At 37.1% G+C, this 27708-nt stretch overlaps 1 protein-coding gene across 1 annotated transcript in view; it reads left to right on the forward strand.

Moving 5' to 3' along the window:
- Positions 1-323: 323 nt before the first annotated feature.
- CFAP69 (cilia and flagella associated protein 69) overlaps positions 324-27708 on the forward strand; it is a 65809-nt gene continuing 38424 nt past the window's right edge. The window contains 6 exon segments of the mRNA XM_059932766.1: positions 324-653; positions 15867-15926; positions 17581-17646; positions 19897-20006; positions 22543-22619; positions 25389-25487. Coding sequence (XP_059788749.1) covers positions 534-653; positions 15867-15926; positions 17581-17646; positions 19897-20006; positions 22543-22619; positions 25389-25487 — 532 coding nt within the window. The 5' untranslated portion in view covers positions 324-533.

The following is a 27708-nucleotide window of genomic DNA, read 5'->3' on the forward strand; positions in this document are numbered from 1 at the left end:
TTATCAGTTCATCATCCATCATTCCTGCATCCCACATCCACCCCTCATCCCTCCACCGGCCCATGCTTATTTCAAGAAGGCCCAGCACAAACTACAAAGACTGAGACGCACCTGTCGCCAAGGTAACACTCCACTGTTACATACCGAGGTCTTCCCCCACTTTCCTCCGGTACGCAAGCAAACCCAGCCCCTGCAAATTTAGAGGTTCAGATGAGACTTTGGGGTAGTTTGGATCCTCGGGCTTCCGTAGGTGCCGGCGCTTCAGCAGCCTCTGGCCCCGCCCCTAGCAACGCATTGGCTTGTTAACAACCTGCCAGCAAGCAGGCTGCTAGGTGCGCTGGTGGGTTGCCTCCGCGGGATGCGGGTGGCGTCGCGGTGGCCGAGTCCACGGCCGGACCCCCGGGACCCTTCGCGACTCTAGTGGCTCTCAGGCGGCTTTCACTTCTCGGTGGCGGGCCTCTTGCAGTCTCGCGGCTGCGGGCACAGTGTAGGACAGGAGGATACCCCCCATCCCTCACTCCGCCGCCACAGCCATGTCTACAGCGGAGGCTGCGGCGACAGCCCAGGCCCGGGCACCCGGCAGCAGAATCAAGTCCAGCAGCCCTCGCCAAATCCCGGTAGTCGGGGTGGTGACGGAGGACGAGGAAGCGCAGGTATGGCCAGGTGTCTGTGCTTTGGAGGGTGTGAAGGTGGGGGCGGGGGTTGAGATCTGGGGGCGGAGATGATGCCTGGGGGCAGCAAGGGAGGAAATGGAGGTCCGAGGGGAAACCAGGGGAGCCCGGGGGACTGTGGTTCCAAGCTCAAAGCTGATCCCTTTGAGAACTGCGCCGCCTGCGAGGGGAGTTGGCTGTCGTCGACCAACCTGTCTGGGGACTCGTGTCTCGAGGTCCTCCCGGAGCGTCCCAGTAAACTGAGTAGGCAAGGTTTGGCAGCTTTTCTTAGAAAAGTGTGACCCCACGAAGGGCCTGAGAGGGAGGGAAACATTCTTAGCGAAAACTTGGATTTGATGACCCCCTTGTTTGCACTGGGCTTTTATATGTAGATCGCTGTTATCGTGTGACGTTCTTGATACAGGGGTAAATCCTCCCGTGTTTAAATTTGCTGCTACCAAAACCTGCATCTGGAGGGGAGGAAAATACTATTAAAATTAGAAACTTAGCAACATTTTTATATGAAATTGGAAGCTGGTTAGGAGTGCGTGGGAGAGAATTGGGATCGAATAGAATTGATTTATTGTGCATGTATTTGGTTTTTAGTTTACTCTTTGTCATACAAAACTAGTTCTTTCGAATTTCTGTTGAGAAATTTCACTTCAGAACCCTGGCTTGGATCTCCATTCGTAGCGAGGGTGTTTAGAAACTCCAAGGCGTTTGTTTCATACTAGGGTTCCATGGCTCTTCCCCAGAGATGCATGATCAAGCCCTAAATTAATGTGAATTCTATGGAGGAAATTTGCCCTACCTCCTCACGCTGATGGCGTGGGGCCACTATGGGAATTCCTGCTGAGGCTTCACAAGTCTCAGGCTGCGTCAGGAACCTTGTCTCCTGCGTCCATGTCCTGGAGGCTTGGAGGGTTCCTTAGGAGCGGCTAGTTGACTGGGGACCTCTTCTATGGTGGGAATAGGGTTGCGCTCTCTGAAGATGGCCAGACATTCAACCCCCAGAGAAACAACACTTCTGCATGAAGAGGAGCAGGTGCTAGGGGAATTTACCTAATCGGGTTTGTGGAAGTATTCCAATCCAGGTGCAGATAATTTTGAGGAACAACAGCTGTCCCCTCACTCCCAAGGCTGCAAGGGGGCTCAACACTACTGCTGTTCTCCCAGGCATGGGGCAAAACTGACAAGTAGGTGAATTTGGTATCTGATGGCTGTCATTCTTCCTTTACTTGGTATTAAAAAAAAAAAAAAAGGGATGGGGTCTCAAGTTGTAGGAGGCAGGCAAGAGTGGGTTAAAAAGAAGAAGAAAAAAGGGGAAATACTTCTAACAGGCCGTTGCCAAAATAGTCCACAATGTATCAAATAATGCAGAACAAGTATACCTGTGTATATGTGTGTTTGTTTTCTCCCTTCCCTTTCTTTTCCTCTTTCATTACTGCCTCTTCTTACAGGGCCTAGGTTTCTCCTCCTGGAAGAAATCAGTTTGTATTAATTAAAGTTCCTACCCTGTTAATAACTGCTTCTAGGGATATTAACATTTTTTATAGTACTGAAGAAAAAGGCAGTTTCTACCAAAAGAAATGAAATCGAATAAAGACATCTTTTAGAGCTGGGAGAAATGGTCTCTTAGCCTTCCTGGTTTTTGTTTGTGGTTGTTTTTTACAAATGAAGACCCTAAGGCCATGAGAAGTTAACTGAGAGTTACTCAGTTTCTTTACTGGGAGTGGAGTCTAGTGCTCTTTGCCACTTAAAATGATAACCTTTGTAGACCTCTGCCTTGGAACTCTAAATGTTTCCAATCTTTTCAAACCTTTCCATATTTGCAGCCTCCCCCTCTTCCTACAGTGACAGTATAGTATATCCTAGTAGCTAAAAGTGAGAATGTGGGGTCTACCTCAACCCATTAAGCCAGCTTCATCATATATGCTTGAGAAATCACAAATTGTTCACCCTTTATCTATTTCCTATTTATTTTAATGTTGTTCCTCTTATCATAAAGAATAAGAAGCCCTTTGGGGCAGTGATTATTCAAAATTTAATGTGCATTTGGAGCACCTGGGGAACTTATTAAACTATATAGATTCTAATTCTGTAGGTCTGGGTGGAGCCCTGGATTCTGCTTTTCTAACAGGTTTTCAGGTGATGCCATTGTTACTGGTTGAAGGACTCCATTTTCCACTCAGAGTAGCAACACTTAGTGTGTCATAGCTGCAGTATGGTATGTACAGTGTGACAGTTTCACAGCAGCTACCTCCTGGAAAGCCATAGGAGATGGTTTTACATGGACTCAGATTATAAAACAAAGTAAACAATAACAACAACAATAAAAATTCCAACCCTCCCCCTGCCAGGTCAGATGATATGGTACCAAATGGGGCTTTAAAAGAACTACTCACTCTCCTTTCCTGTCACCACAATGCCTCAGTCAATCCTGGATTAATGTCACATCCTTGGGTCGCACCTCTTCCTCTCTTCCCACTCCATTATCCATAAACACCACTTTACCATCCTCCTTGCTACCTCTGAGTCCCACCTGTTCTTTCTTTCAGGCTTCTGCAGTAGCTCCTTATTGCTTCCCTCACTTAATATCATTACATTGACCAGATCACTCAACCCTCTAAACCTGTTCCCTTTTCTGTAAAACAAGCCTGTAATAGATGAGTGTTCCCCAAACTTGGGTGACCATCACAGTCATCTGAGGAGCTTTTTTAAAAGAAAACTGTACATAGCTGGGTCCTTCCCTAGATTTACTTAATCATAATCCTCAGTGTTGTGCCTGGGACTCTTAAAAAGCTCCTTTAAGTGATTTTTAGCCTCAGAACCACTGAACTAGATGGTATCTAAGGTGTCTGCCATCCTCAAAGTGCCTCAGGTCCACTTCTTGTCCTGTTTGCAAGGTTTCCCAATGTATATAATCTGTGCTTTATCTGTTCCATGTACTCTGCTTAGTGCCACCTGCATGAGGGCAGAAACCTTCTCTGTTGTTTTTTTCTGTAATGTCCCCTATTATCCCCCAGTAGCACCCAGCACAACACCTGGTACACAGGAGGGGATATTAAATATGTATTGAATGAATGCCCTCCCCTCTTTTCTGAATTTAAATCTTACTCTACCTTCAGATCCTACATGTCCACCATAAAGTAACCCCCAATAGGACATACTTCCCATTCATTTTCACTCTCACAGACTTTCTTCTCATAAATGGGTGTAGTCCTTGGTCTGAGTCTCATAGTTTCTCACCTAATTATCAGTTGTTTTATGTTTGTTACTATTTCATTTGTCTTGTTTTGTCTCTCCCTCTCCTTAAGTGTAGAACATATATCTTAATACTTGCGTGTCCTTCCCCTCTCAACTCTGAGTTCAGAGTAGAAATTTAAGTCCTCATTAGTAGCTGATAAAGCCTTCTGTGTTCCAGCCACACTGGCCTCCTAGCTTCTCCTCAACCATGCCAGAGGTACTCTGCCTAAGGGCCTCTGCACTTGCTATGCCCACTGCCTGGAAGTTTTCCCCTTATCCATGGCTTGTTCCCTTACCTCCTTCAAGACTTTGCTGAAATTTTACCCACTCTGTGAGTCTTTTGCCAACCACTGCTTAAGCATCCTAGCACTTTCTACTCCCATTTCTCCAGCGCATTATCTTGCAATACACTGTAAAACTTATTGTCTCCCCCAAAGCGTATCAGTTCTTTATAAAAGCAAGAGATTTTGTGTGTTTATTCAATACCATATCTTCAGCACTTAGAACAATGACACAATGGAGGCACACAGTAATATTTGTAGAATAAATATGATTGCGATTAGTTTTTTTTTTTCACTTGCATAGTATCATGGCTGAGCTTCCTTGCCCAAATTTGCGTTCCCTGTGAGAACCTGCACAGTCCGCTAGTTGATGTCATATCCTGCCACTATCTGTAATACTGCCATGGATTATGTCCTTAAATTGCCTACCCCTGCTTTGGAGTAATTGCTAGAAGTAGCCTCTGTGGTCAGCTGAGAAGTCAGGCAGAGAATGAAGGTGCAAAGAACCAGTGTTTCTGCATCAGACAGCCCTGCTAGCCCATATACTAGCTATGTGACCTTAACAAGTTAGATATCAGGGCCTCAGTTTCAACAACAGGGATAATAATGCTATCTTCATATGGTATATTTGAGGATTAATTAAGATATAAAGTACCAGACACATAAATGGACCACAATAAATGTTAGATACTTTCCCTGTAACTAAGTATCAAAGGAGCAGGATTTTCCCCCTTTGAAATGTTCCTTGGTAAAGTGGGAAAATAAGTTCATTCTATAACTTGACGTAAGTGGAGGTCTAGTTTTCTTCAAAGCAGTTTATTAAGCTTTTGATCTTAAAAGGTTTTGTTAAATGTTTTTACAATTTCTCCATAAACATCTTATGATGATAATAACAGCAATTATTTTTATTTTTACATCTGTATGTTCTCTCTTGCTTCTACACCCTGCCTGTGTGATCTCATTTACCCAGACTGTTCCAATTATTACTTTAAGCCTGTGACTTAGAAATCTCTGCCCCAAATTTAACTCATCTCCAGCCTCAACACAAGCTTCTTCCTCCAGCATCCCTGTCTCAGCAAATGGTGCCAGCCACTTATGTCATTCCTCAAGCCTGTCCGTCCTCCTTACCTTTTCCTTCTCTTTCCCACCAAATCAAATCACTCATTAGGTCCTGCTGATTCTGCCTCCTTGATGCTTTTCATTCCATTCATTGTTGTGTATCCCGATTGCCACTGCCTTAGTCAAGGTCTGAAGTCACAGACTGGTCTCCCACCTCCAGTCTAGATCTTGCCAGTTCAGTCTCTACTCAGCAGACAGAATTATCTTTTTTATTGTTACATTCCTCTGGTTAAAGCCTGTGGAAATCAATGAAGACCACCCTAGTGAGAAGGAACAGGGGCTTGCTGTTCAGAGCTTGCTATAGAAAGAGAATCTGCCAGCATTGCTTACATTTAGCAGAGACTCCCAAGGCAGGCAGGGGAGCTTTACAGTGAATAAAAGGGAGGCTTCTGATTTGCTCTGGTTGGAGGTTGTTGCCTTGGGGAAGCTGGAAGTGAGCTAGCTAGAAGCAAGGCAACCTGTGTGATTGATTTGGAAAGCATACTTGTCTTTTTCTGGTTGGCCCTGAGTGACAAATTGGGGTAAAAAATAGGGAATCTGACAATCATTGACCGAATACTGACTTTTCTGAGCCAATTGCTGCAGAAGTTGTGGTTTGACTCCCCAGGTTGGTTGCTACAGAGGTTGTAGGACAAAGTTCTGTTGCTAGATGTAGTCTGGCCTTTGTCTATTTTTATATCCAGTCTCTCAAACCATTCAATAGCTTCTGATGATCATTGGCATAGTATACAAGGCTCTCTGTCAAATGGGATTAATAATAGTATCTACCTCATAGAATTCAGTTAGTAAATTCATTTAGTGCTTACAGCTGTACCTAGAAATAGACGTTGTCTAATAAGTTTTAGCTATCACCATTATTGTTATTAGCATCATTATTATTCATGATTTGACCTCTACCTACCTTATCGGCATCATCTGTAGCCACTATCCTCTGCACTATCTTCTCCAACCTACTGAATGACTCACCAGTCCTGTAAATGCCATGTTTTCTCTCGTCTCCGGGCCTTCACACATGCTACTTCCTTTGCTCCATCTCTCAAACCTTCAGTTCATCTCACAAATCCTGCTCAGTCTCACCTCTGCTTGAAGATTACTTCTTTCAAAAGCTGTCCCAGATTCCCATCCCTCCTCCCCATACCATTCTGTCCCCCTCTGTATAGTTCCAGAGCATACCTCTCAGCATTCATGAAGCATTTTGTAGCATGTTATCCGTATTACACGCATCTCATGCCAGATTGATAGGTACTTGAAGTCAGAGCAATGCGTTCCCCACACCTAGCACAGTTTCTGAAATGTCGAAGCTGCTTATAACTATTTATAGAAGGAGGAAAAGGCTAAGGGAGGGAGGGAGAGAGGGAGAAATCTTAAAAATATAATATGTGCCATGCAAGTAAAACACAGGGTAACATGAAGTAGTAATATAAGATAAATTTAAGATAATACAAGATAAATCTATGCTTTAATCTTTATACTCTCTTTCTTGGAAAAGTTATACCTGGTCATTTGGGGGAAAAAATTCTGATAATACATACAGGTACTAAAAAAAAAATTTTGCAGTGACATTTCATTTCAATATCTTTTCCAACCCTCAAAGCCAATATTGCAGAAAATCGGAAAATAAATACTCACTATGTATATTTATTTCTCTGAGAACACAGGAAGGAAAAGGACAACTGAGGTAGTGGCATATGGCACTGTTAAATCCCAAAACCTTAAAAGGCAAAATTCTATTTATCAAAAATTTTTGTAACAGTAAATTTAATAATTTAAACAATTTAATAGTAAGATGTAACAATTTTAATGGTAATCATAATACCAAGGATAAATAACTATATAGTAAATCCTTTTTTTTAAAAAAAAACAGCAGGTTCTTATTAGTCATCAATTTTATACATATCAGTGTATACATGTCAATCCCAATCGCCCAATTCAGCACACCACCATCCCACCCCGCCGCGGTTTTCCCCCCTCGGTGTCCATTCGTTTGTTCTTTACATCTGTGTCTCAACTTCTGCCCTGCAAACCGGTTCATTTGTACCATTTTTCTAGGTTCCACATACATGCGTTAATATACGATATTTGTTTTTCTCCTTCTGACTTACTTCACTCTGTATGACACTCTCTAGATCCATCCACGTCTCTACAAATGACCCAGTTTCATTCCTTTTTATGGCTGAGTAATATTCCATTCTATATATGTACCACAACTTCTTTATCCATTTGTCTGTCGATGGGCATTTAGGTTGCTTCCATGACCTGGCTATTGGAAATAGTGCTGCAATGAACATTGGGGTGCATGTGTCTTTTTGAATTACGGTTTTCTCAGGATATATGCCCAGTAGTGGGATTGCCGGATCATACAGTAATTCTATTTTTAGGTTTTTAAGGAACCTCCATGCTGTTCTCCATAGTGGCTGTATCAATTTACATTCCCACCAACAGTGCAGGAGGGTTCCCTTTTCACCACACCCTCTCCAGCATTTGTTGTTTGTAGATTTTCTGATGATACCCATTCTAACTGGTGTGAGGTGATACCTCATTGTAGTATTGATTTGCATTTCTCTAATAATTAGTGATGTTGAGCATCTTTTCATATGCTTCGTGGCCGTCTGTATGTCTTCTTTGGAGAAATGTCTATTTAGGTCTTCTGCCCATTTTTTGATTGAGTTGTTTGTTTTTTAATATTGAGCTGCATGAGCTGTTTACATATTTTGGAGATTAATCCTTTGTCCGTTGATTCATTTGCAAATATTTTCTCCCATTCTGAGGGTTGTCTTCTCATCTTCTTTATGGTTTCCTTTGCTGTGCAAAAGTTTTGAAGTTTCATGAGGTCCCATTTGTTTATTTTTGCTTTTATTTCCATTACTCTAGGAGGTGGATCAAAAAAGATCTTGCTGTGATTTATGTCAAAGAGTGTTCTTCCTATGTTTTCCTCTGAGAGTTCTATAGTGTATAGTCTTACATTTAGGTCTCAAATCCATTTTGAGTTTATTTTTGTGTATGGTGTTAGGGAGTGTTCTAATTTCATTCTTTTACATGCAGCTGTCCAGTTTTCCCAGCACCACTTATTGAAGAGACTGTCTTTTCTCCATTGTATATCCTTGTCTCCTTTGTCATAGATTAGTTGACCATAGGTGTGTGGGTTTATCTCTGGGCTTTCTATCTTGTTCCATTGATCTATGTTTCTGTTTTTGTGCCACTACAATATTGTCTTGATTACTGTAGCTTTGTAGTATAGTCTGAAGTCAGGGAGTCTGATTCCTCCAGCTCCACTATTTTCCCTCAAGACTGCTTTGGCTATTCGGGTTCTTTTGTGTCTCCAGACAAATTTTAAGATTATTTGTTCTACTAAAAAATGCCATTGGTAGTTTGATAGGGATTCCATTGAATCTGTAGATTGCTTTGGGTAGTATAGTCATTTTCACAATGTTGATTCTTCCAATCCAAGAACATGGTATATCTCTCCATCTGTTGGTATCATCTTTAATTTCTTTCATCAGTGTCTTATAGTTTTCTGCATACAGGTCTTTTGTCTCCCTAGGTAGGTTTATTCCTAGGTATTTTATTATTTTGGTTGCAATGGTAAATGGGAGTGTTTCGTTAATTTCTCTTTCAGATTTTTCATCATTAGTATAGGAATGCAAGAGATTTCTGTGCATTAATTTTGTATCCTGCAACTTTACCAAATTCACTGATTAGCTCTAGTAGTTTTCTGGTGGCATTTTTAGGATTCTCTACGTATAGAATCATGTCATCTGCAAACAGTGCCAGTTTTACTTCTTCTTTTCCAATTTGTATTCCTTTTATTTCTTTTTCTTCTCTGATTGCCATGGATAGGACTTCCAAAACTATGTTGAATAATAGTGGTGAGAGTGGACATCCTTGTCTCGTTCCTGATCTTAGAGGAAATGCTTTCAGTGTTTCACCATTGAGAATGATGTTTGCTGTGGGTTTGTCATATATGGTCTTTATTACGTTGAGGTAGGTTCCTTCTATGCCCACTTTCTGGAGAGTTTTTATCGTAAATGGGTGTTGAATTTTGTCCAAAGCTTTTTCTGCATCTATTGAGATGATCATATGGTTTTTATTCTTCAGTTTGTTAATATGGTGTATCACATTGATTGATTTGCATATATTGAAGAATCCTTGCATCCCTGGGATAAATCCCACTTGATCATGGTATATGATCCTTTTAATGTGTTGTTGGATTCTGTTTGCTAGTATTTTGTTGAGGATTTTTGCATCTATATTCATCAGTGATATTGGTGTCTAATTTTCTTTTTTTGTAGTATCTTAGTCTGGTGTTGGTATCAGGGTGATGGTGGCCTCATAGAATGAGTTTGTGAGTGCTCCTTCCTCTGCAATTTTTTGGAAGAGTTTGAGAAGGATGGGTGTTAGCTCTGCTCTGAATGTTTGATAGAATTCACCTGTGAAGCCATCTGGTCCTGGACTTTTGTTTGTTGGAAGATTTTTAATCACAGTTTCATTTTCATTACTTGTGATTGGTCCGTTCATATTTTCTATTTCTTCCTGGTTCAGTCTTGGAAGGTTATACCTTTCTAAGAATTTGTCCATTTCTTCCAGGTTGTCCATTTTATTGGCATAGAGTTGCTTGTAGTAGTCTGTCAGGATGCTTTGTATTTCTGCGGTGCCTGTTGTAACTTCTCCTTTTTCATTTCTAATTTTATTGATTTGAGTCCTCTCCCTCTTTTTCTTGATGAGTCTGGCTAATGATTTATCAACTTTGTTTATCTTCTCAAAGAACAAGCTTTTAGTTTTATTGATCTTTGCTATTGTTTTCTTTGTTTCTATTTCATTTATTTCTGCTCTGATCTTTATGATTTCTTTCCTTCTGCTAACTTTGGGTTTTGTTTGTTCTTCTTTCTCTAGTTCCTTTAGGTGTAAGGTTAGATTGTTTATTTGAGATTTTTCTGTTTCTTGATGTAGGCTTGTATAGCTATAAACTTCCCTCTTAGAACTGCTTTTGCTGCATCCCTTAGGTTTTGGATTGTAGTGTTTTCATTGTCATTTGTCTCTAGGTATTTTTTGATTTCCTGTTTGATTTCTTCAGTGATCTCTTGGTTATTTAGTAACGTATTGTTTAGCCTCCATGTGTTTGTGTTTTTTATGTTTTTTTCCCTGTAATTCATTTCTAATCTCATAGCATTGTGGTCAGAAAAGATGCTTGATATGATTTCAATTTTCTTAAATTTACTGAGGCTTGATTTGTGACCCAAGATGTGATCTATCCTGGAGAATGTTCCATGCACACTTGAGAAGAAAGTGTAATCTGCTGTTTTTGGATGGAATGTCCTATAAATATCAAATCTATCTGGTCTATTGTGTCATTTAAAGCTTCTGTTTCCTTATTTATTTTCATTTTGGATGATCTGTCCATTGATGTAAGTGAGGTGTTAAAGTCCCCCACTATAATTGTGTTACTGTCGATTTCCTCTTTTATAGCTGTTAGCAGTTGCCTTATGTATTGAGGTGCTCCTATGTATTGAGGTGCTCCTATGTTGGGTGCATATATATTTATAATTGTTATATCTTCTTCTTGGATTGATCCCTTGATCATTATGTTGTGTCCTTCCTTGTCTCTTGTAACATTCTTTATTTTAAAGTCTATTTTACCTGATATGAGTATAGCTACTCTAGCTTTCTTTTGATTTCCATTTGCATGGAATATCTTTTTTCATCCCCTCACTTTCAGTCTGTATGTGTCCCTAGGTCTGAAGTGGGTCTCCTGTAGACAGCATATATATGGGTCTTGTTTTTGTATCCATTCAGCAAGCCTGTGTCTTTTGCTTGGAGCATTTAATCCATTCATGTTTAAGGTAATTATCGATATGTATGTTCGTATGACCATTTTCTTAATTGTTTTGGGTTTGTTTTTGTACGTCCTTTTCTTCTCTTGTGTTTCCCACTTAGAGAAGTTCTTAGAGTAATCTTGGTTGTAGGTTTTCCCTTTCATCACTTTAAGTATATCATGCCACTCCCTTCTGGCTTGTAGAGATTCTGCGGAGAAATCAGCTGTTAACCTTATGGGAGTTCCCTTGTATGTTGTTTGTCATTTTTCCCTTGCTGCTTTCAATAATTTTTCTTTGTCTTTAATTTTTGCCAGTTTGATTACTATGTGTATCGGCTTGTTTCTCCTTGGGTTTATCCTGTATGGGACTCTCTGCGCTTCCTGGACTTGGGTGGTTATTTCCTTTCCCATGTTAGGGAAGTTTTCAACTATAATCTCTTCTAATATTTTCTTGGGTCCTTTCTCTCTCTCTTCTCCTTCTGGGACCCCTATAATGCGGATGTTGTTGCATTTAATGTTGTCCCAGAGGTCTCTTAGGCTGTCTTCATTTCTTTTCATTCTTTTTTCTTTATTCTGTTCCACAGCAGTGAATTCCACCATTCTGTCTTCCAGGTCACTTATCTGTTCTTCTGCCTCAGTTATTCTGCTATTGATTCCTTCTAGTGTAGTTTTCATTTCAGTTATTGTATTGTTCATCTCTGTTTGTTTGTTCTTTAATTCTTCTAGGTCTTTGTTAAACATTTCTTGCATCTTCTTGATCTTTGTCTCCATTCTTTTTCCGAGGTCCTGGATCATCTTCACTATCAGTATTCTGAATTCTTTTTCTGGAAGGTTGCCTATCTCCACTTCATTTAGTTGTTTTTCTGGGGTTTTATCTTGTTCCTTCATCTGGTACATAGCCCTCTGCCTTTTCATCTTGTCTATCTTTCTGTGAATGTGGTTTTTGTTCCACAGGCTGCAGGATTGTAGTTCTTCTTGCTTCTGCTGTCTGCCCTCTGGTGGATGAGGCTATCTAAGAGGCTTGTGCAAGTTTCCTGATGGGAGGGACTGGTGGTGGGTAGAGTGGACTGTTGCTCTGGTGGGCAGAGCTCAGTAAAACTTTAATCCGCTTGACTGTTGATGGGTGGGGCTGGGTCCCCTCCATGTTGGTTGTTTGGCCTGAGGCAACCCAACACTGGAGCCTACCTGGGCTCTTTGGTGGGGCTAATGACAGACTCTGGGAGGGCTCATGCCAAGGAGTACTTCCCAGAACTTCTGCTGCCAGTGTCCTTGTCCCCACGGTGAGGCACAGCCACCCCCATCTCTGCAGGAGACCCCCTGCAGTAGCAGGTAGGTCTGGTTCAGTCTCTATGGGGTCACTGCTCCTTCCCCTGGGTCCTGATGCGCACACTACTTTGTGTGTGCCCTCCAAGAGTGGAGTCTCTGTTTCCCCCAGTCCTGTCGAAGTCCTGCAATCAATTCCCACTAGTCTTCAAAGTCTGATTCTCTAGGAATTCCTCCTCCTATTGCCGGACCTCCAGGTTGGGAAGCCTGACGTGGGGCTCAGAACCTTCACTCCAGTGGGTGGACTTCTATGGTATAAGTGTTCTCCAGTCTGTGTGTCACCCACCCAGTAGTTATGGGAGTAAATCCTTTTTGATTGTTAATTTTTAAAGTAAAAATCATATTGAGTAAATAAACTCACCCAGATACTTATTCTGCACACTTAAAGTTAGAACGCTTAACTGAAAATTGTTTTTGAAAGACATTTCTTGAGATCAGAACATGTGAGTTTGTAATTGTGAAAGGAAAGGAAATTCTAGCCCTAAGAGGCAATGGAATAATGACTGTGTAGAAAGGTGACTATGTAGAAATATGGAACGGTATGTATTATAGATTTAAAAATCAGAATATACAATAGTGTTAACACTAAGTGAAATTATGTGAGGTATTTATACATGTAAACAAAAACAGAAAATAAAATATAAAATACATATATAAAACAAAATAATAAAAATGTATTTTGATGGTAAGAATAAGATTTTTTTCTTTTTGAATATTTTTTATATCATCATTACGTCATCTTTTCAAACAGTTATTTTAAAGTAGAAATAAGTGTGAAAGCAGGAAAGATGTGAAGAAGGAAACAAAAGAGACTGGGATAGCTTAACCCATCTAATAGGAGTAAGCAATATTGATATAACATTTGAATTAAAGAAAACGCCATGCAGCAAAGCATTAATCCCCAAGATAAATATAGCCAAAACTGCATGTAGAATTTGGACATTTCTGTACTATCATAAGTACTTAAACTTTGGATAACACCTTCCATTTCCTTCCCCATTTACCTACAAATAACTTATATATGTTACACCCAGTGTTTGGTGCTGGGGATGCCAGAAAACAACAGTCTTCCCTCAAAGTAAACTTTGGGATAGGGGATAAGGATGTAAACCATTTTAGAATAAGGTGACGGGAACTGTGATGGCTATACATTCAAGGTGCTATGGGAGTACTCAGGGGGGACATTTGTTGTATCTTTTTTCCTCCCTAGGGGAGGTGACACCTGAAATGTGTTTTGAAGGACCTGGGGAGGTTAACCAAGGAGGCAGATAGGATTGTAACAACATAATGAAAACAGAGGAGGGGGTGAAGGGCATTAGTGGAGAGTCATTGAATGATTTAGACGTGTTGTGTTCAGATTTGAGTTTTATTGTTCTGACCAGAGGGCAGAACCGTAAGTGTGCAAGACTAGTGGCGGGGAGAACAAACAGCAGGAAACCTCCACAACTGAGTGAGAAATGAGAACTGAATAAATCATTAAGATGGAGTGGGCCGGATAGTATAAAACTCTTAGAGGAAAACATAGGCAGAACACTCTTTGACATAAATCACAGCAAGATCTTTCTCAATCAACCGCCTAGAGTAATGAAAATAAAAAGAACAATAAACAAATGGGACCTAATTAAACTTAAAAGCTTTTGCACAGCAAAGGAAACCATAAACAAACTGAAAAACAACCCTCAGAATGGGAGAAAATATTTGCAAACAAAGCAACTGACAAGGGATTAATCTCCAAAATATACAAACAACACATGCAGCTCAATATCAAAAAAACAAACAACCCAATCATAAAGTGGGTGGAAGACCTAAATAGACTTTTCTCCAAAGAATACATACAGATGGCCAAAAAACATGAAAAGATGCTCAACATCACTAATTATTAGAGAAATGGAAATCAAAACTACAATGAGGTATCACCTCACACCAGTTAGAATGGGCATCATCAAAAAATCTACAAACAATAAATGCTGGAGAGGGTGCGGAGAAAAGGGAACCCTCCTACACTGTTGGTGGGATTGTAAATTGGTACAGCCACTATGGAGGTTCCTTAAAAACCTAAAAATAGAATTACCATATGACCCAGCAATCCCACTCCTGGGCATATATCTGGAGAAAATCATAATTTGAAAGGATACATGCACCCCGATGTTCACTGCAGCACTATTTACAATAGCCAGGACATGGAAGCAACCTAAATGTCCATTGACAGAGGAATGGATAAAGAAGATGTGGTACATGTATATACAATGGACTATTACTCAGCCATAAAAGGAATGAAATAATGCCATTTGCAGAGACATGGGTGGACCTAGAGATTGTCATACAGTGTGAAGTAAGTCAGAAAGAGAAAGACAAATATCGTATAATATCGCTTATACTGTATGTGGAATCTAGAAAAATGGTGCAGATGAACTTATTTGCAAAGCAGAAATAGAGTCGCAGATGTAGAAAACAAACTTATGGTTACCAAGGGGGGAAGGGGGAGGGTGGGATGAATTGGGAGATTGGGATTGACATATATACATGACTATATATAAAATAAATAACTAATGAGAACCTACTGTATAGCACAGGGAACTCTACTCAGTGCTCTGTGGTGACCTAAATGGGAAGGAAATCTAAAAAAGAGTGGATATATGTATATGTATAACTGATTCACTTTGTTGTACAGCAGAAACTAACACAACATTGTAAAGTAACTATACTCCAATAAAAATTAAAAAAAAAAAAGATGGAGTGGGCTTAAGAAATATTTAAGATGTAAACTCTGTAGAACTTGGCAGTTCCAGTTTTCTAATACAGGTGATGTAAGACTGCTGGGAGAGGGGATACCTGGTTCAGGAAGGCGATTGCCTACCTGTAGTTTAGAAGCTAGTCTTATGTATATCTGCGTAGGCAAACTCAGTGTAATGTGTATGCATGAGATATGTAATATGTATGAATGAGATCATTTTATTTTCCAAAGCATGGAAGTGCTATTATTCCAGATGCTCTCCTAGGCCTTTCGGGACTAAGAAATTTAAAGACATTAAGATTGTAAGATGTGAGGGTGGGAGGTAGATGCAAGAGGGAGGAGATATGGGGATATATGTATATGTATAGCTGATTCACTTTGTTATAAAGCAGAAGCTAACACACCATTGTAAAGCAATTATACTCCAATAAAGATGTTAAAAAATAATAATACTAATAAAAATAAAATGCAAAAAAGAAAAAAGATTGTAAGGTAATACTAGAATTTAAGAGGCTTGGGGGGTTTTTTTTCACTCCAAAATTTGTTTACTCCTATAAGTCTCATCTGCTTTTCATTATCCCTTACTATCTTTTTGTCATAGATATTTTTAAGTTGCTAAGAGATAATACCATATAAAAATAGTGTGTTTGATGTGATTTCTTATTTCTCATGACATAGAATACTATGAGTTGTATGTTTTTTAGGGTGTTTCCGAGCCTATGGACCTAAATCGTGTCATCAAACTCCTTGAAGAGACTGGTAAAGTAAGCTTTGGGAGAAAATTTCTCTATTTCACTTAGAAACTGTGATCTCCCTGAATGGTAACATGTATTCCCCTAAATATGTCTCATTTCTCTCCTTTTGTTGAAAACATTTCAAATAGTCTATGTCTCATATTGAAGAACTTTTTAAATTTAGTATGAATATATTTAACCTGGTAGGGAGGCTGGGAAAGAATAGATTTGATTACATGGGATGGATAAATCCATGGTGGATATAAACAGAAGAAATCATAAGAGTAAAGAAAGGCTAATCTAGCCTCTGTTCATAGCTTATTACCAAGTAGGATATGGGTACAAGGGTAGCAAAAGTGTATCATGATGTAGTACTTAAAAATTTCCTGATACGAAATCAGGATATGTACATACTCATATCCAGTCATAAGTAATTTATTTTGAGAGAACTCTTATACAGAATGTATAATGTAATGGAAATAAAGATACAAGACTCAAAATTGAGAGTTTAGGCATTGGGAGAAAGGATAATGAATGCATATGGATACATGTTTATATGACGCTCTCCTGATGTTACCCAAGAATTGACTGAATGCCTAAAAAGCCAGTATACACTATAAAATTACTACAGGATGAAGATTGCATACTTTCAATAAGTGGGAAATGGGCTGACCATGGTATCGCAGATCAAAACAATGTCCTGTGATTAGCAGGTGCAAAAATTTAGTCATTGTTTTATTTTTTAGTCTCTACATTTTTACATAGAAAGAAGAAAAAAACACATTAAGAATAATGACTTTATAAGAATAATTTATCTTTTGTTGGCTATGATTATTGTGAAAGTTATTTTTAATTGTGAATATATCTGCAGTTTTTAAAAAAGGAAGCCCAACTACGTAGAGCTCCTACTAGCTGTTAAATAAGGGTAGGCAAAATATGTATGTATGTGTGTGTGTGTGTGTGTGTATGTATATATATGTGTTCATACATATATATATACACACAGATATATAGATATAGATATAGATATATGTGCCACAGTTTCTCACAAACAATTTAAGAAGGTTAAAAGGACAGAAGTGATTCAGTCATGAAAATACATCAGTATACAGAGTTTTGCTTTGCTTTGTTTTGTTTTGTTTTAATTGGCTGAAGATGTTTAGTTTGAGCCATTACATTGGGTATATTTTAGAGGTTAAAAATGCAATTTCTGGAGTCAGATTGTCAAATTTGACTTCTTACATCACCATTTATTAGCTGTGTGATTTGGGGTAATTACGTAGTGTTTCAGCTTGAGTTTCCTATTCCAAAAAAGAAGGATAATAAAAGTACCTCCTAATAGGGTTATTTTGAAGATTAATGAAATGATATGTATATAGCTTGCCTAAATGGTACATGGCATAGAAAAATGCTCAACATACTTCAGTATTGTTAATATTATTTCTGGAAACAATTACTGCTTTTATATTAACCTAGTTTTGATTCGCAATTTCTTATTCAAATATAAATGGTAGTTTATTTTTACCTTCACTGTTTTATGAAACATTTTTAATGCTTACATTATAATATAGTAATTTAAGAATTACTTGATAACATTTCTACTTTCTTTTTACACTAAGGAAAATTTTAAAAATCTCAACAGAATTAATAACACAAAAGAACTAAAATAGATAATTTGTTTTAGGATGATTTAGAAGAAAAACAACTTATATCTGTCAAGAAAATGGTGCAGTGTTATCAGAATGGACTTGTATCCTTTACTTATATGTGTATGTTTGTTTTGTTTATTCTGAAATGGGAGAATTTTTATTAGAAAATGCATTAGCTTCCTATTGTTGCTGTAACAAATTACCACAAACTTAGTGCCTTAAAACCACATAAATTTTTTGTTTTACAGTCCTGGAGGTCTCACTGGGCTAAAGGCAAGGTGTTGGCAGGGCTGGTTCTTTCTGAAGGCTCTAGGGGAGAATCCATTTCCTTGTCTTGCCAGCTTCTAGAGGCAGCCTGCATTCCTAAGCTTCCTGGGCCCTTCCTTGAAGTAGCATCACTCTCACCTCTGCTTCTGTCATCATATCTCCTTCTCTGACCCTCTCCTGCCTCTCCTTTCCTTATAAGGACCCTGTAATTACATTGGGCCTACTTGTATAACCTCGGATAACTTTCCCATGTCGAGGCTTTTAACTTAATCACATCTGAAAAGTCCCTTTGCCATGTAAGGAAGGTAACAGTCACAAGTTCTAGGGATTAGGACAGGCCATTATTCTGTTTACCACAGAAAATATCTAACATTTTGTGCTTTTTACAAAATTATATTTTTATCAGAGAATATAAATTTGAAGAAACAGTATAATGCAATATTAACTGTGCAGATATTGTCAGTTTCTATAGACTCAGAGGGACAGTTTATGTAGTTAGCAGGGCCAAGTCAAAGTCTTGTTTCTACCAATTTACTTGAGTATTTGCACTGTTGATAAGCTTCTTAACTTTCCCACCCTTATAAAATAGGGATAACAGCCCCTCATGAGGTCACTAGGAAGACTAGATGAGATAATGTATGAGCAAGTTCTTGATAATCTTTAAAACATTCTATAAATATGTTATCCCCAATGAAGATACCACCCTGATAAGAATATGTAGAAACCAGCGTTTCTCAAAACTATCTGTGATTAAGAACCAGTTTGCTGTTGGGGGTTGTTTCTTTTTTTATCCTTTGCATATATATGCTATTGTAAAATGCAATGAAATTGTCACAGGAAACTCACTTTCTGCAGTTATTTTTCCACAGACTGGTAACATACAATTCCAGAACTGGCATGGTCCACAGACCACGCTTAACAGTAGTATTGATCTAACTAATCTCTAACAGTTGTCCAGTCTGGTCCCAAGAAGACAGCAGTCTCTAATATTAGCTTGTTCCAAGATTTCAAAACGTCTTAAGCCTCCGATTCAGGGAAGTGTGCCTTATAATTTTATCTCTTGTCTCACCTTATTTTAGCCTTGTTTTATATGGATTTGTTCAGTCAGTTACCTGAGGGCTTGTCGATATCAAGCATTGTTTACTGGTAGCCAAGAAAGTCTACTAGCAAGAGATTTCTTATCTTAACCCAATAACTCAACACCTCCATTATTTTTTCTTCTTCAGGCTAGAGAGTTGGTGGCAAATGACTGTTTCTGAATGCCTTTAGTAGGCTGGGTTTAGAGATTATAACCACATAAAGCAAAGATAAGTTAGAGAGGTATCTTGGTCATTTCTCTAGGAAGTTAACAGAGGTTTGTATTTCTAATACATCCAGCTCTCCTATCTTTTTCTAAGGAGCTCCTAGAGACTAGAAGTGATCAGATTCAATCAAGAAGTGCAAGTCACAGCTACCATGTCCCCTTAACTGTATTAAAAAACAAAACAAAACAAAAAGTGTGAAATTTGTTTATGTACCAATTGGGTTTTTTAAATAGGTAAAATAAAAGGTGCTTTTACCTGAAGATCTAGAGAGGGTAGATTTTGCTTTCATAATGCTTAAATAAAATTTTCAATCAATTTAAACCTTAAAAACAAGACCACACACCTGAGTAATGTTAATAAAATAACGCAGAACAGTAAGGTAGGTTTGGGTTGCTTATTCCCGAGCAATATATGTTTTGTATGTGGGTGGAGATGAAGGATATAATTGAGCCATTAAGTTAGTTGTTTTTTCAAAGTGTTATTACTCATTGCCAATAATAAGTTATTGTTCAACTGAATATGTGGTGTAGTAGTTGGTAATCAAATTCTAAAGATGTGAGAAGAGAAAAAATATTTTGAATAAGCGGTTACTGAGACAAAAATTAAATAATATTCCTTAAAAAAACATGGTTCTGTTTTCCTCTTTAGATTTCAAAATTGGTATAGTTAAACCACATTTAACAAAATAGATGGAATTCTACAGACTTTTCTTGACAGAAGTGCTGTAAAGAATATTTTAATAAAAATCTTAATTTTATTTCTTAACTAAAAATATTAAAGCCCCTAAGGGATTTAGCACAGATATTTAAAATTCTGAATCTGTGTACAGGAAAAATTAAAAAACAGCCCCATTTTCTAGAACCTGCATATAATATCCTAAAATTATGTGGGTAAGTTTTTTTTTAACTTTGTTTTATATTAGCATGCAGTATTTTCTGTTCTATTTTGTCTTACAAAAATATTATGCATTATGGTATAGCAAAGTGATACAGAACTCAGGACACTTCACTTGATCACTTGATTTCAGCAGCTGGTATCTCAAAGGTAGTACATTTTATTGTAGCCTGAGATTGCTGACCACAAGAGATTAAACTGTAAGTATATTCAAATGTTTTCTCATAATAAATTGCTCTCAAGTGAATGATAAATGTGAGATGAAACAAAGAAATAATATTTTTAGAGAATCCTTGAGAAAATTTATGGACAATACTTAATAGTTTCTGCCTAGTTTTTTTTCTATCTCTCTAAGAAATTTGACTCTCAAAGACATGAGAGTCAAAATGTTTTATTTGATCTTCCAAATTTGAATAAAGAATGATTTATCACCAAATTATTTTTGGCATATTTTTTTCAAAATGTGAATTAGAGATCAGAATTATAAAATTTATATATTCCATCCTCTGTACTATTTTTTCTTCAACCATTTGGGGGAACTAGCCACATAGTGGCTAATCAAGATGTATATTAAAATATATGTTTTTGGTTTTCAATATAATATGGTAGAGGAAATTTCTTAAACAAGGAATAAACTTTTCCGACAATTTAACCTTCTAAACCTTTCTACCAATTTACTTTTTAAATAGTGAGTTTCTTTTAATATATAAATAATAGTGTTAGTAGGACTATGTATACGTGGTAGGTTTATCTCTCACTTTTAGATTTAGTAGCAATAATATTTGCAATTTTGTAACTAACTACATTTAAGATTTTGATATCTGAACAGATGTTCAAAAAAAATTTATTGAATGCCCTTACCACACCTTACTTTTTAATAGAAACCATGAAAAATAAAGAAATAAATTATTGCTCTGATGCTCTCAAGGAACTGTAATGTACTAACTGGAAATTATTGTTATATTGATGTGAGATAATATTATGTGAAACACTTTCAGATTTTGAGGCTATGCAAGTCTTAGAACACCAGATTTGCAAGCATTACTTTCAACATCAGCACTCCTACAGAGCTCCACCAAGAATTGTTTCTCTATGAAAGCTGTGACTGAATGTTTCATTGCATAATATGAGAAATCTTTTGAAATGCACTCTTCACTTTCCTTCATATTTCATAATTATTCACATCATTTTTATTTTTTTAACTTTCCTAATTTCTACTTTCATCATGCATTTTTCCACACCACACCCTCACTTGATTCTCTTTTCAGGACATTTTTGGGAGATAAAAACATTGAAAATTAAAAAATAAAATCAAACCCTTCTGTTTTGGCTTCTAAGTAATATGTTTCTCTCAGTGCATCAGAAGTATAATGCTTATTTTTTTTTCATAACCTTTTTGGTGGAAAACTCTTCTGATGCTTTATCTTTTAGGCTGTTTCCTTTGGTAAAAAAGGAAAACATTTGAGGACAAGAACAATTCGTTTTATAGTTCTTCACTTTAGAGATTCAACAATGAGCTGGATATCAAGTAATTAAGTTATTTATTTCAAATGAAAAATTCTAACAAACACCAGAAATGAACCTCTATGGCATTTATAAAATATTACTTTTCATAACTTGCCTTTGAAATATCTTTTAATTCCAGTTGACCTATATACATCCACATGTGATAGTTCCAAGTGCTGTTTTTCAACTACTTGGTTAATTTTTCTTGAAAAACATGAATTTAAAGTCCTATATATAAGATATATTAAATATCTTTAAATAGGATACGAAGTTCAAATTTTGAACTCCTGAAATGCTGAAATAGTTTATATTTTTTGTTTAGGAAGTGACTTTTCTCTCTCCTCTGACACTTAGACTAATGACCTAGGTTCAAGTGCCCTATCTTTTATGACTTGTGAATAAATTATTTTCACATAACTTTGGTTATATTAGCTGTGAAATGTAATTCTAATATAATTAATATTTGTTAAATTCTTTAGTGTCTCAAAAAGTATATTTGTTATTTCGTGGATGGTAACTGATCCAATTAATAAGGAAAAAGTCACTGACCTTTAAGAACAAATAGACCATTGATCTATTAACTGGAGTTTCAAAAACTTCAGAAGAAGCCCTTGAACAGCCTTTAAGTTATAGGTGAGACTAGATCTGTGATTTGTATCAGATTTTCCAATGTCTTCCTAATTTTAATAATACAGGTATAATCTAGTATTATTTTGCCCTCAGAGAGAAAGAAGATTCTTAAGTTTTTTATTTATGTAGTGTTGCAAGATGGCTTTCTTAACCCTTGCCTTGTATGTCCATCTCTCTTCATTTTTATAAACCTATTTTATTTTGTTTTGTTTTATTTTGGTCAACTGGTTAGAAACAGAAATATTTTTGGTAGTTGTTAATTCTCCAGGGCTAAAGAAACAGGATATTTATCCTCATTTTAATCTTTAGAAAAGAAATTTTCCTCTACTTTGCAAATGATGCTTCAATTAAGGACTTCATTAAACGTAACTCATATATTCTTCATTCTTATTGAAGCTTGCCATTTTTGAAAAAGAAAGTATCGGATGAAATAACATATGCTGAAGATACTGCTAATTCAATTGCACTTCTGGGTGAGTTGAGATGATAGGCCCTACTGACAGGAAGGAAATATCTCTTGCACAAAGTTTCACTAAGGATACTTCTCCAAATCTAGGCTCTTTTCTTGTTGGGAATTAATCACAGTGTGCTTGGTGACATTTTTTGTATTATCTTCTACTCAGGTGTTTCATGATACCAACAGGATTTTTTGTTCCTTAATTTTAAGGACTGGCAGATACTTCTTTGCACTTATTTGTCTTGATGTTATATATTTAGTTTGATGAAATGTTTGGTAACATTTTTTTTTTGTAAATCAGAAGTATGTGTTCCTCTCTTTCAGTAATCACAAAAATATTTTCATCTTTGAACTCTAATCATTGCTTGAACCTAACTGATTGCTAGAATTGTTAGCAATTCTAACAATTTAGCAAGGGCCAAATTGTTCATTAAATAATTTAAAGTCTTAAATAAAATCATAAAATGGTGGGATATTGGGAGCTTTAGTATAATATACATAATGATGCCTGTGTTTTTGTATACAAAAATATGAAAAATATTATAAGCAGTTTTCATATTTGGGTTATTGCTCAGTTTTCTAGAGAAAGAAAATAATAATTTTTTAGAAATGAGATCAAACACTATAGCTCCTTGAATCAGCCCCTGAGACATAACAGCATGTTCCCAAAACAAATCCCACATTAAATTTATGCTTATTAATTTAGGTCTTTGTACAGGAGAAATAAAAGATACACAAATGGCCTAAAAAATTAAAAATAAATATTTACTGAATAGTTATGTTCCCAGCATTATACTCCATACTGAAAGATGATAGAAACTAATATAAGTAAAAGGCATTTAAAATTTTTAACATAGACACTAACACTTTTATGTCTAAATAAATTTCATAATCTTCAACTGTAGATACTTTGGGAAGAATTATTATGGCCTAAAGTGGGTGAAGGTGTCAAGGAAATTAGAATAAACATGGGGAGTTAAGTAAGATGACCTTAAGGAGCAGGCAGACTAGAAACTAATGGGAAACTTTAATTCTGTGAATCTCTCATCAATGGAAATTTACAGTGAGAAGACAACCTAGAAGAGGATATGGTAGTTAACAGATAAAAAGTGTAGGTTTGGTTGATAACATTTTAAAAATCTCTGTTGCCCTTATTATTTTTAAATATGCATTTGTATAATAAATACATGGTGCTTTTTTTACTGTGTCAGTCTATTCTTTGCTGAATGCCTGCCTACAGAACATATTACTGTCTCATTTGAGGGCAGTATGAACTCTTAGCTTAAAATGAACTCCTTTCACTGCTTACTTAATGTAAGTACTGCTGCTCTGTCCCTCATTTTTTTAATTGCTGGAACCATGAGTTTAAACTAAAATAATTGTTTGTAGTACAAAGTTTTGAACAAAGTCTATTCATTTTTACTAACTTCCAGTTTCTACTATGTACTAGTAAATTATATTACTTTTTCTTCTAAATGATAGATATTTCCGACTTAAGAGCAGGATTCTGGAAACATATGAAGGAAAAAGTTGGTACTCTGCCCTGAGATTATAAAACAGGAAACTATGAGAGATGATCTAAACCTACAGGAACTAAAAGGGTGGTGAAGCAGACGAGAAACCTTAGAATTTCCCATAAATTTGAATGTTTGGATAGTTTTGTTGGAAAAGTTTAGTTGTTCCTGTTGCCTAATTTTTTTCAAAACATAGTGAGTTTTCAACTTCAAAGGACGGGTCCAAAAAAATTAAGAGAATAATCTTGAACCTATCTTTTTTTTTTAAGTGCTAGCTTTTGCTGATAGATTCTTCTCAAGCTAGGGTGAGTCTTTCCTACATGCTCCCTCCTTCTGTCTGCTTGTTTCCCCACCCACTGGCTACCCTCAGAGATGAACATTATGCAAAGCCTAATGCAAAACACAAGTCTTCAAGGAACACCTAATTATCTCTTTCCCTCAGAGAATCCAAGCAGATCTGCTTCAGTCCTGAAGCTGATGGTCCTGACTCCAGTTGTCCTCAGGCTCCCAGAGGACATTCTGGATCATTTCCAGAATCCTACTGATCATTTTCAGATTCTCTTAGGGATCATACTTGTAGGACTTCACCAGAGCAGACACAATTCAGTTTGAAATATAGGCTGAAGCCAATTCAGAAGTAGTGTATATATGACTGAAAAGGAGTATTCCCTATCCTCCATCCCCACCATGATAACTTGAACATAAAACTATTACCTGCAGGGCAAAGACTGCCTAGAAACTCACTGTCTTCCAGTCTGTCAATAAACTGAGGGAGCAAAGCTCACTTGGAACTTCTCTAAGCAAAGGATGCATTATTAGGGGCAACAGATTACTGACTCTCTAGTTAGGGAGGAAAACTCTCAGCCCTTTTCTCATACTAACACATTTAATTCTCACAGCAATCTTTAACGTGGTAACTATTATACCATTTTATAGATGAGAAAACTAAGACACAAGTTTATACAGGTAGTAAGTGGCAGAGCCAGGATTTAATCTTAGACAATTTAGTTCTAGCATTTATGCTGCTAATTACCATTCTTTTCTTCCTGGGAAGGAGAGACTGAGTTGATTGAGGGGCCAAGTGTTACAAGGATAGATATTCAGGGTGTTTTGTGCATGCGTGTGCACGCACGTGTGTGTGTGTATAAAATTACATGATCCAGTTTGAATCTCTGATGATATTTTTAATCATGTTACTAACACTGTATGCTTAAAACTGCAAATAAACTTATGGCACTGTTATTGAATAGCATTCGTTTATCTTCTGGCAGGTGACTTAATGATAATACCAAGTTCTGAATTGAGGATACAAATTTGTAAGTGTATTATTGACTTTTATCATGCAGAACCACCAAAGAAGCATATTACAGGTAAAGTTTTCAATAGTCTTTCAGTAATAACTTATGTCTTTATAAAACAGAACAGTCTTTCTCATTTCTCTTTGAACTTGGAAAGACAGAGTGGGATCATAAATGCAACACATTGGGCTTCCCCGGTGACACAGTGGTTAAGAATCCACCTGCCAATACAGGGGACATGGGTTCGAGCCCTGATCTGGGAAGATCCCAGATCTAGGCCACAACTACTGAGCCTGCGCTCTAGAGCCTGCAAGCCACAACTACTGAAGCCCACGCGCCTAGAGCCCATGCTCTGCAACAAGAGAAGCCACCACAATGAGAAGCCCACGCACTGCAACGAAGAGTAGCCCCCACTTGCCACAACTAGAGAAAGCCCACACGCAGCAATGAAGACCCAACTCAGCCAAAAATAATTAATTAATTAATTAATTAATTAATTAAATTTTAAAAAATAAATAAATGCAACACATCAAAACAGTTCTTTTGGTAGTCTCAAACTCTTCAGTCATTTTAAACAAAAGAATTTATGTATTTTTTTCAACTTTAGATTTTTATTCTGATGCTAAATATAACAATTTTTAAAGTCATACCCAAGTTAGTTTAATTATAATTATTACTATTAATGTTATTTAATACTGTTGATAATATTATTTATTATTTTCTAACATTTATAATTATTCATAATATCTGTCCCACCCAACTAGATGTTAAATTCCTAATGCTAATAACATTCTCTACCATGTTTGGAAAAAGAGTTCTGCATGTTATAGCTAAGGGATCATAATATATAATGATAAAATGAGTCACACTGAAATGGGTGGTATCAAGATAGAGGGCACTTGCAATGTAGAGGATATAATATTACTTAGGACATACTTCCTACCTTCATAGTTTCTGTAATTCATAATCAATCTAGGAAAGGAGAGAAGATATAAAATACAGTTTTAAGTTATATGTTCCTTTAGATAGGTGGCAATAAGACTGGTAGAAAAGAAAGCTAACTTATGAATAGGGAAAAATGGAGGACATCTGAAGTAGAGAAATAAGTAAAGAAATTATTAACTGTCAGATTTGAGCTATTGATGAGATAAACAGGAGGAAGTGTTTGGTAGATAGTAGACATTGGATACCAAAAGCAGAGACCAGAAATACAGGTTTGGAATTCACCCAGAGATGAAAATTGAAACCATCAGGGTGCTTGAGTTTTCTAGGAGATAAAGCATGTAAGTAGCAATGGACCAAGAACAGCAACATGGAGAATGCCCATATTGAGATCTAGGGAAAAACAAAACAAAACAAAAAACAATCCAAAGAAACTGGCAATGAAGGAATGTTCAGAGAGGAGGAGGAAAAGCTAAAGACTGCCATGTCTTGTGTGCCAGTGAATGAAATGTTTGATGAAGGAAGTAGTGGTCTCAGTGTCAAATACTGTAGAGGCTTCTGTAATTGAGGAATGAAAACGCCAACTGATGTGATATCTGAAAAGTTGTAGTTCATTTTTGGCAGATCTATTGACATAAAGTGGTCAGGGCAGATACAGGACTAAAGAATGAGAAGATTGTGAGAAGAGGCAGTGAATGCAGACTTATATATTAAAATCAGATGGAGAAGAAAAAGGAGGAAGATGGAGAACAATTCAACTGGTAGCAAAGTCAAAGAAGATATTTGGTTTTGTTATTATTTATAATTTTTAGGATAGGGAAAAATGAAGTTTTCCCCTATAGGCAGAGGAATAAGAAGCTAGTACATGGGAAATTGGAGGGTGAAATTCCCAAAGAAGGCATGAGAGGATGGAATTAAGAGCACAAGCTTAGGGTTAACCTAGGCAATATATACACAGTCTTTTTAAGATAGAAAGAAAGGGAGACAAATGATGTATAAGATATGACAGAGGAGTCAAGGTGCAGAGAAGTGAGGTTGATCTTAATTTGACCAGGCTCTGAAAATTGGGAATCTTAGGCAATGCTCTCACTAGCTGTCACACAGTTGGTTTCAGGTGATGGGCATGTCTGGATAGCTGGGACCACAGCTGAAAAGTCCTCAGTAGAGCAATTGTAAGAGACACAGCCCCAGAGACAGGAATCAGGTCCATGGGCCTTAATATTACTATATCCTTCTGTAGAAATGTAAACTCAATATATAAAGATACAGTAAGTATAAAGTACATTTTGGTTGGTCCTTGCATATGACAGGCTATTATGCAAATAAAATCATGATTTGGGAAAATATAGAA

This window comes from Balaenoptera ricei, chromosome 9 (assembly GCF_028023285.1).
Source record: "Balaenoptera ricei isolate mBalRic1 chromosome 9, mBalRic1.hap2, whole genome shotgun sequence".
Classification (NCBI taxonomy): Eukaryota; Metazoa; Chordata; class Mammalia; order Artiodactyla; family Balaenopteridae; genus Balaenoptera; species Balaenoptera ricei.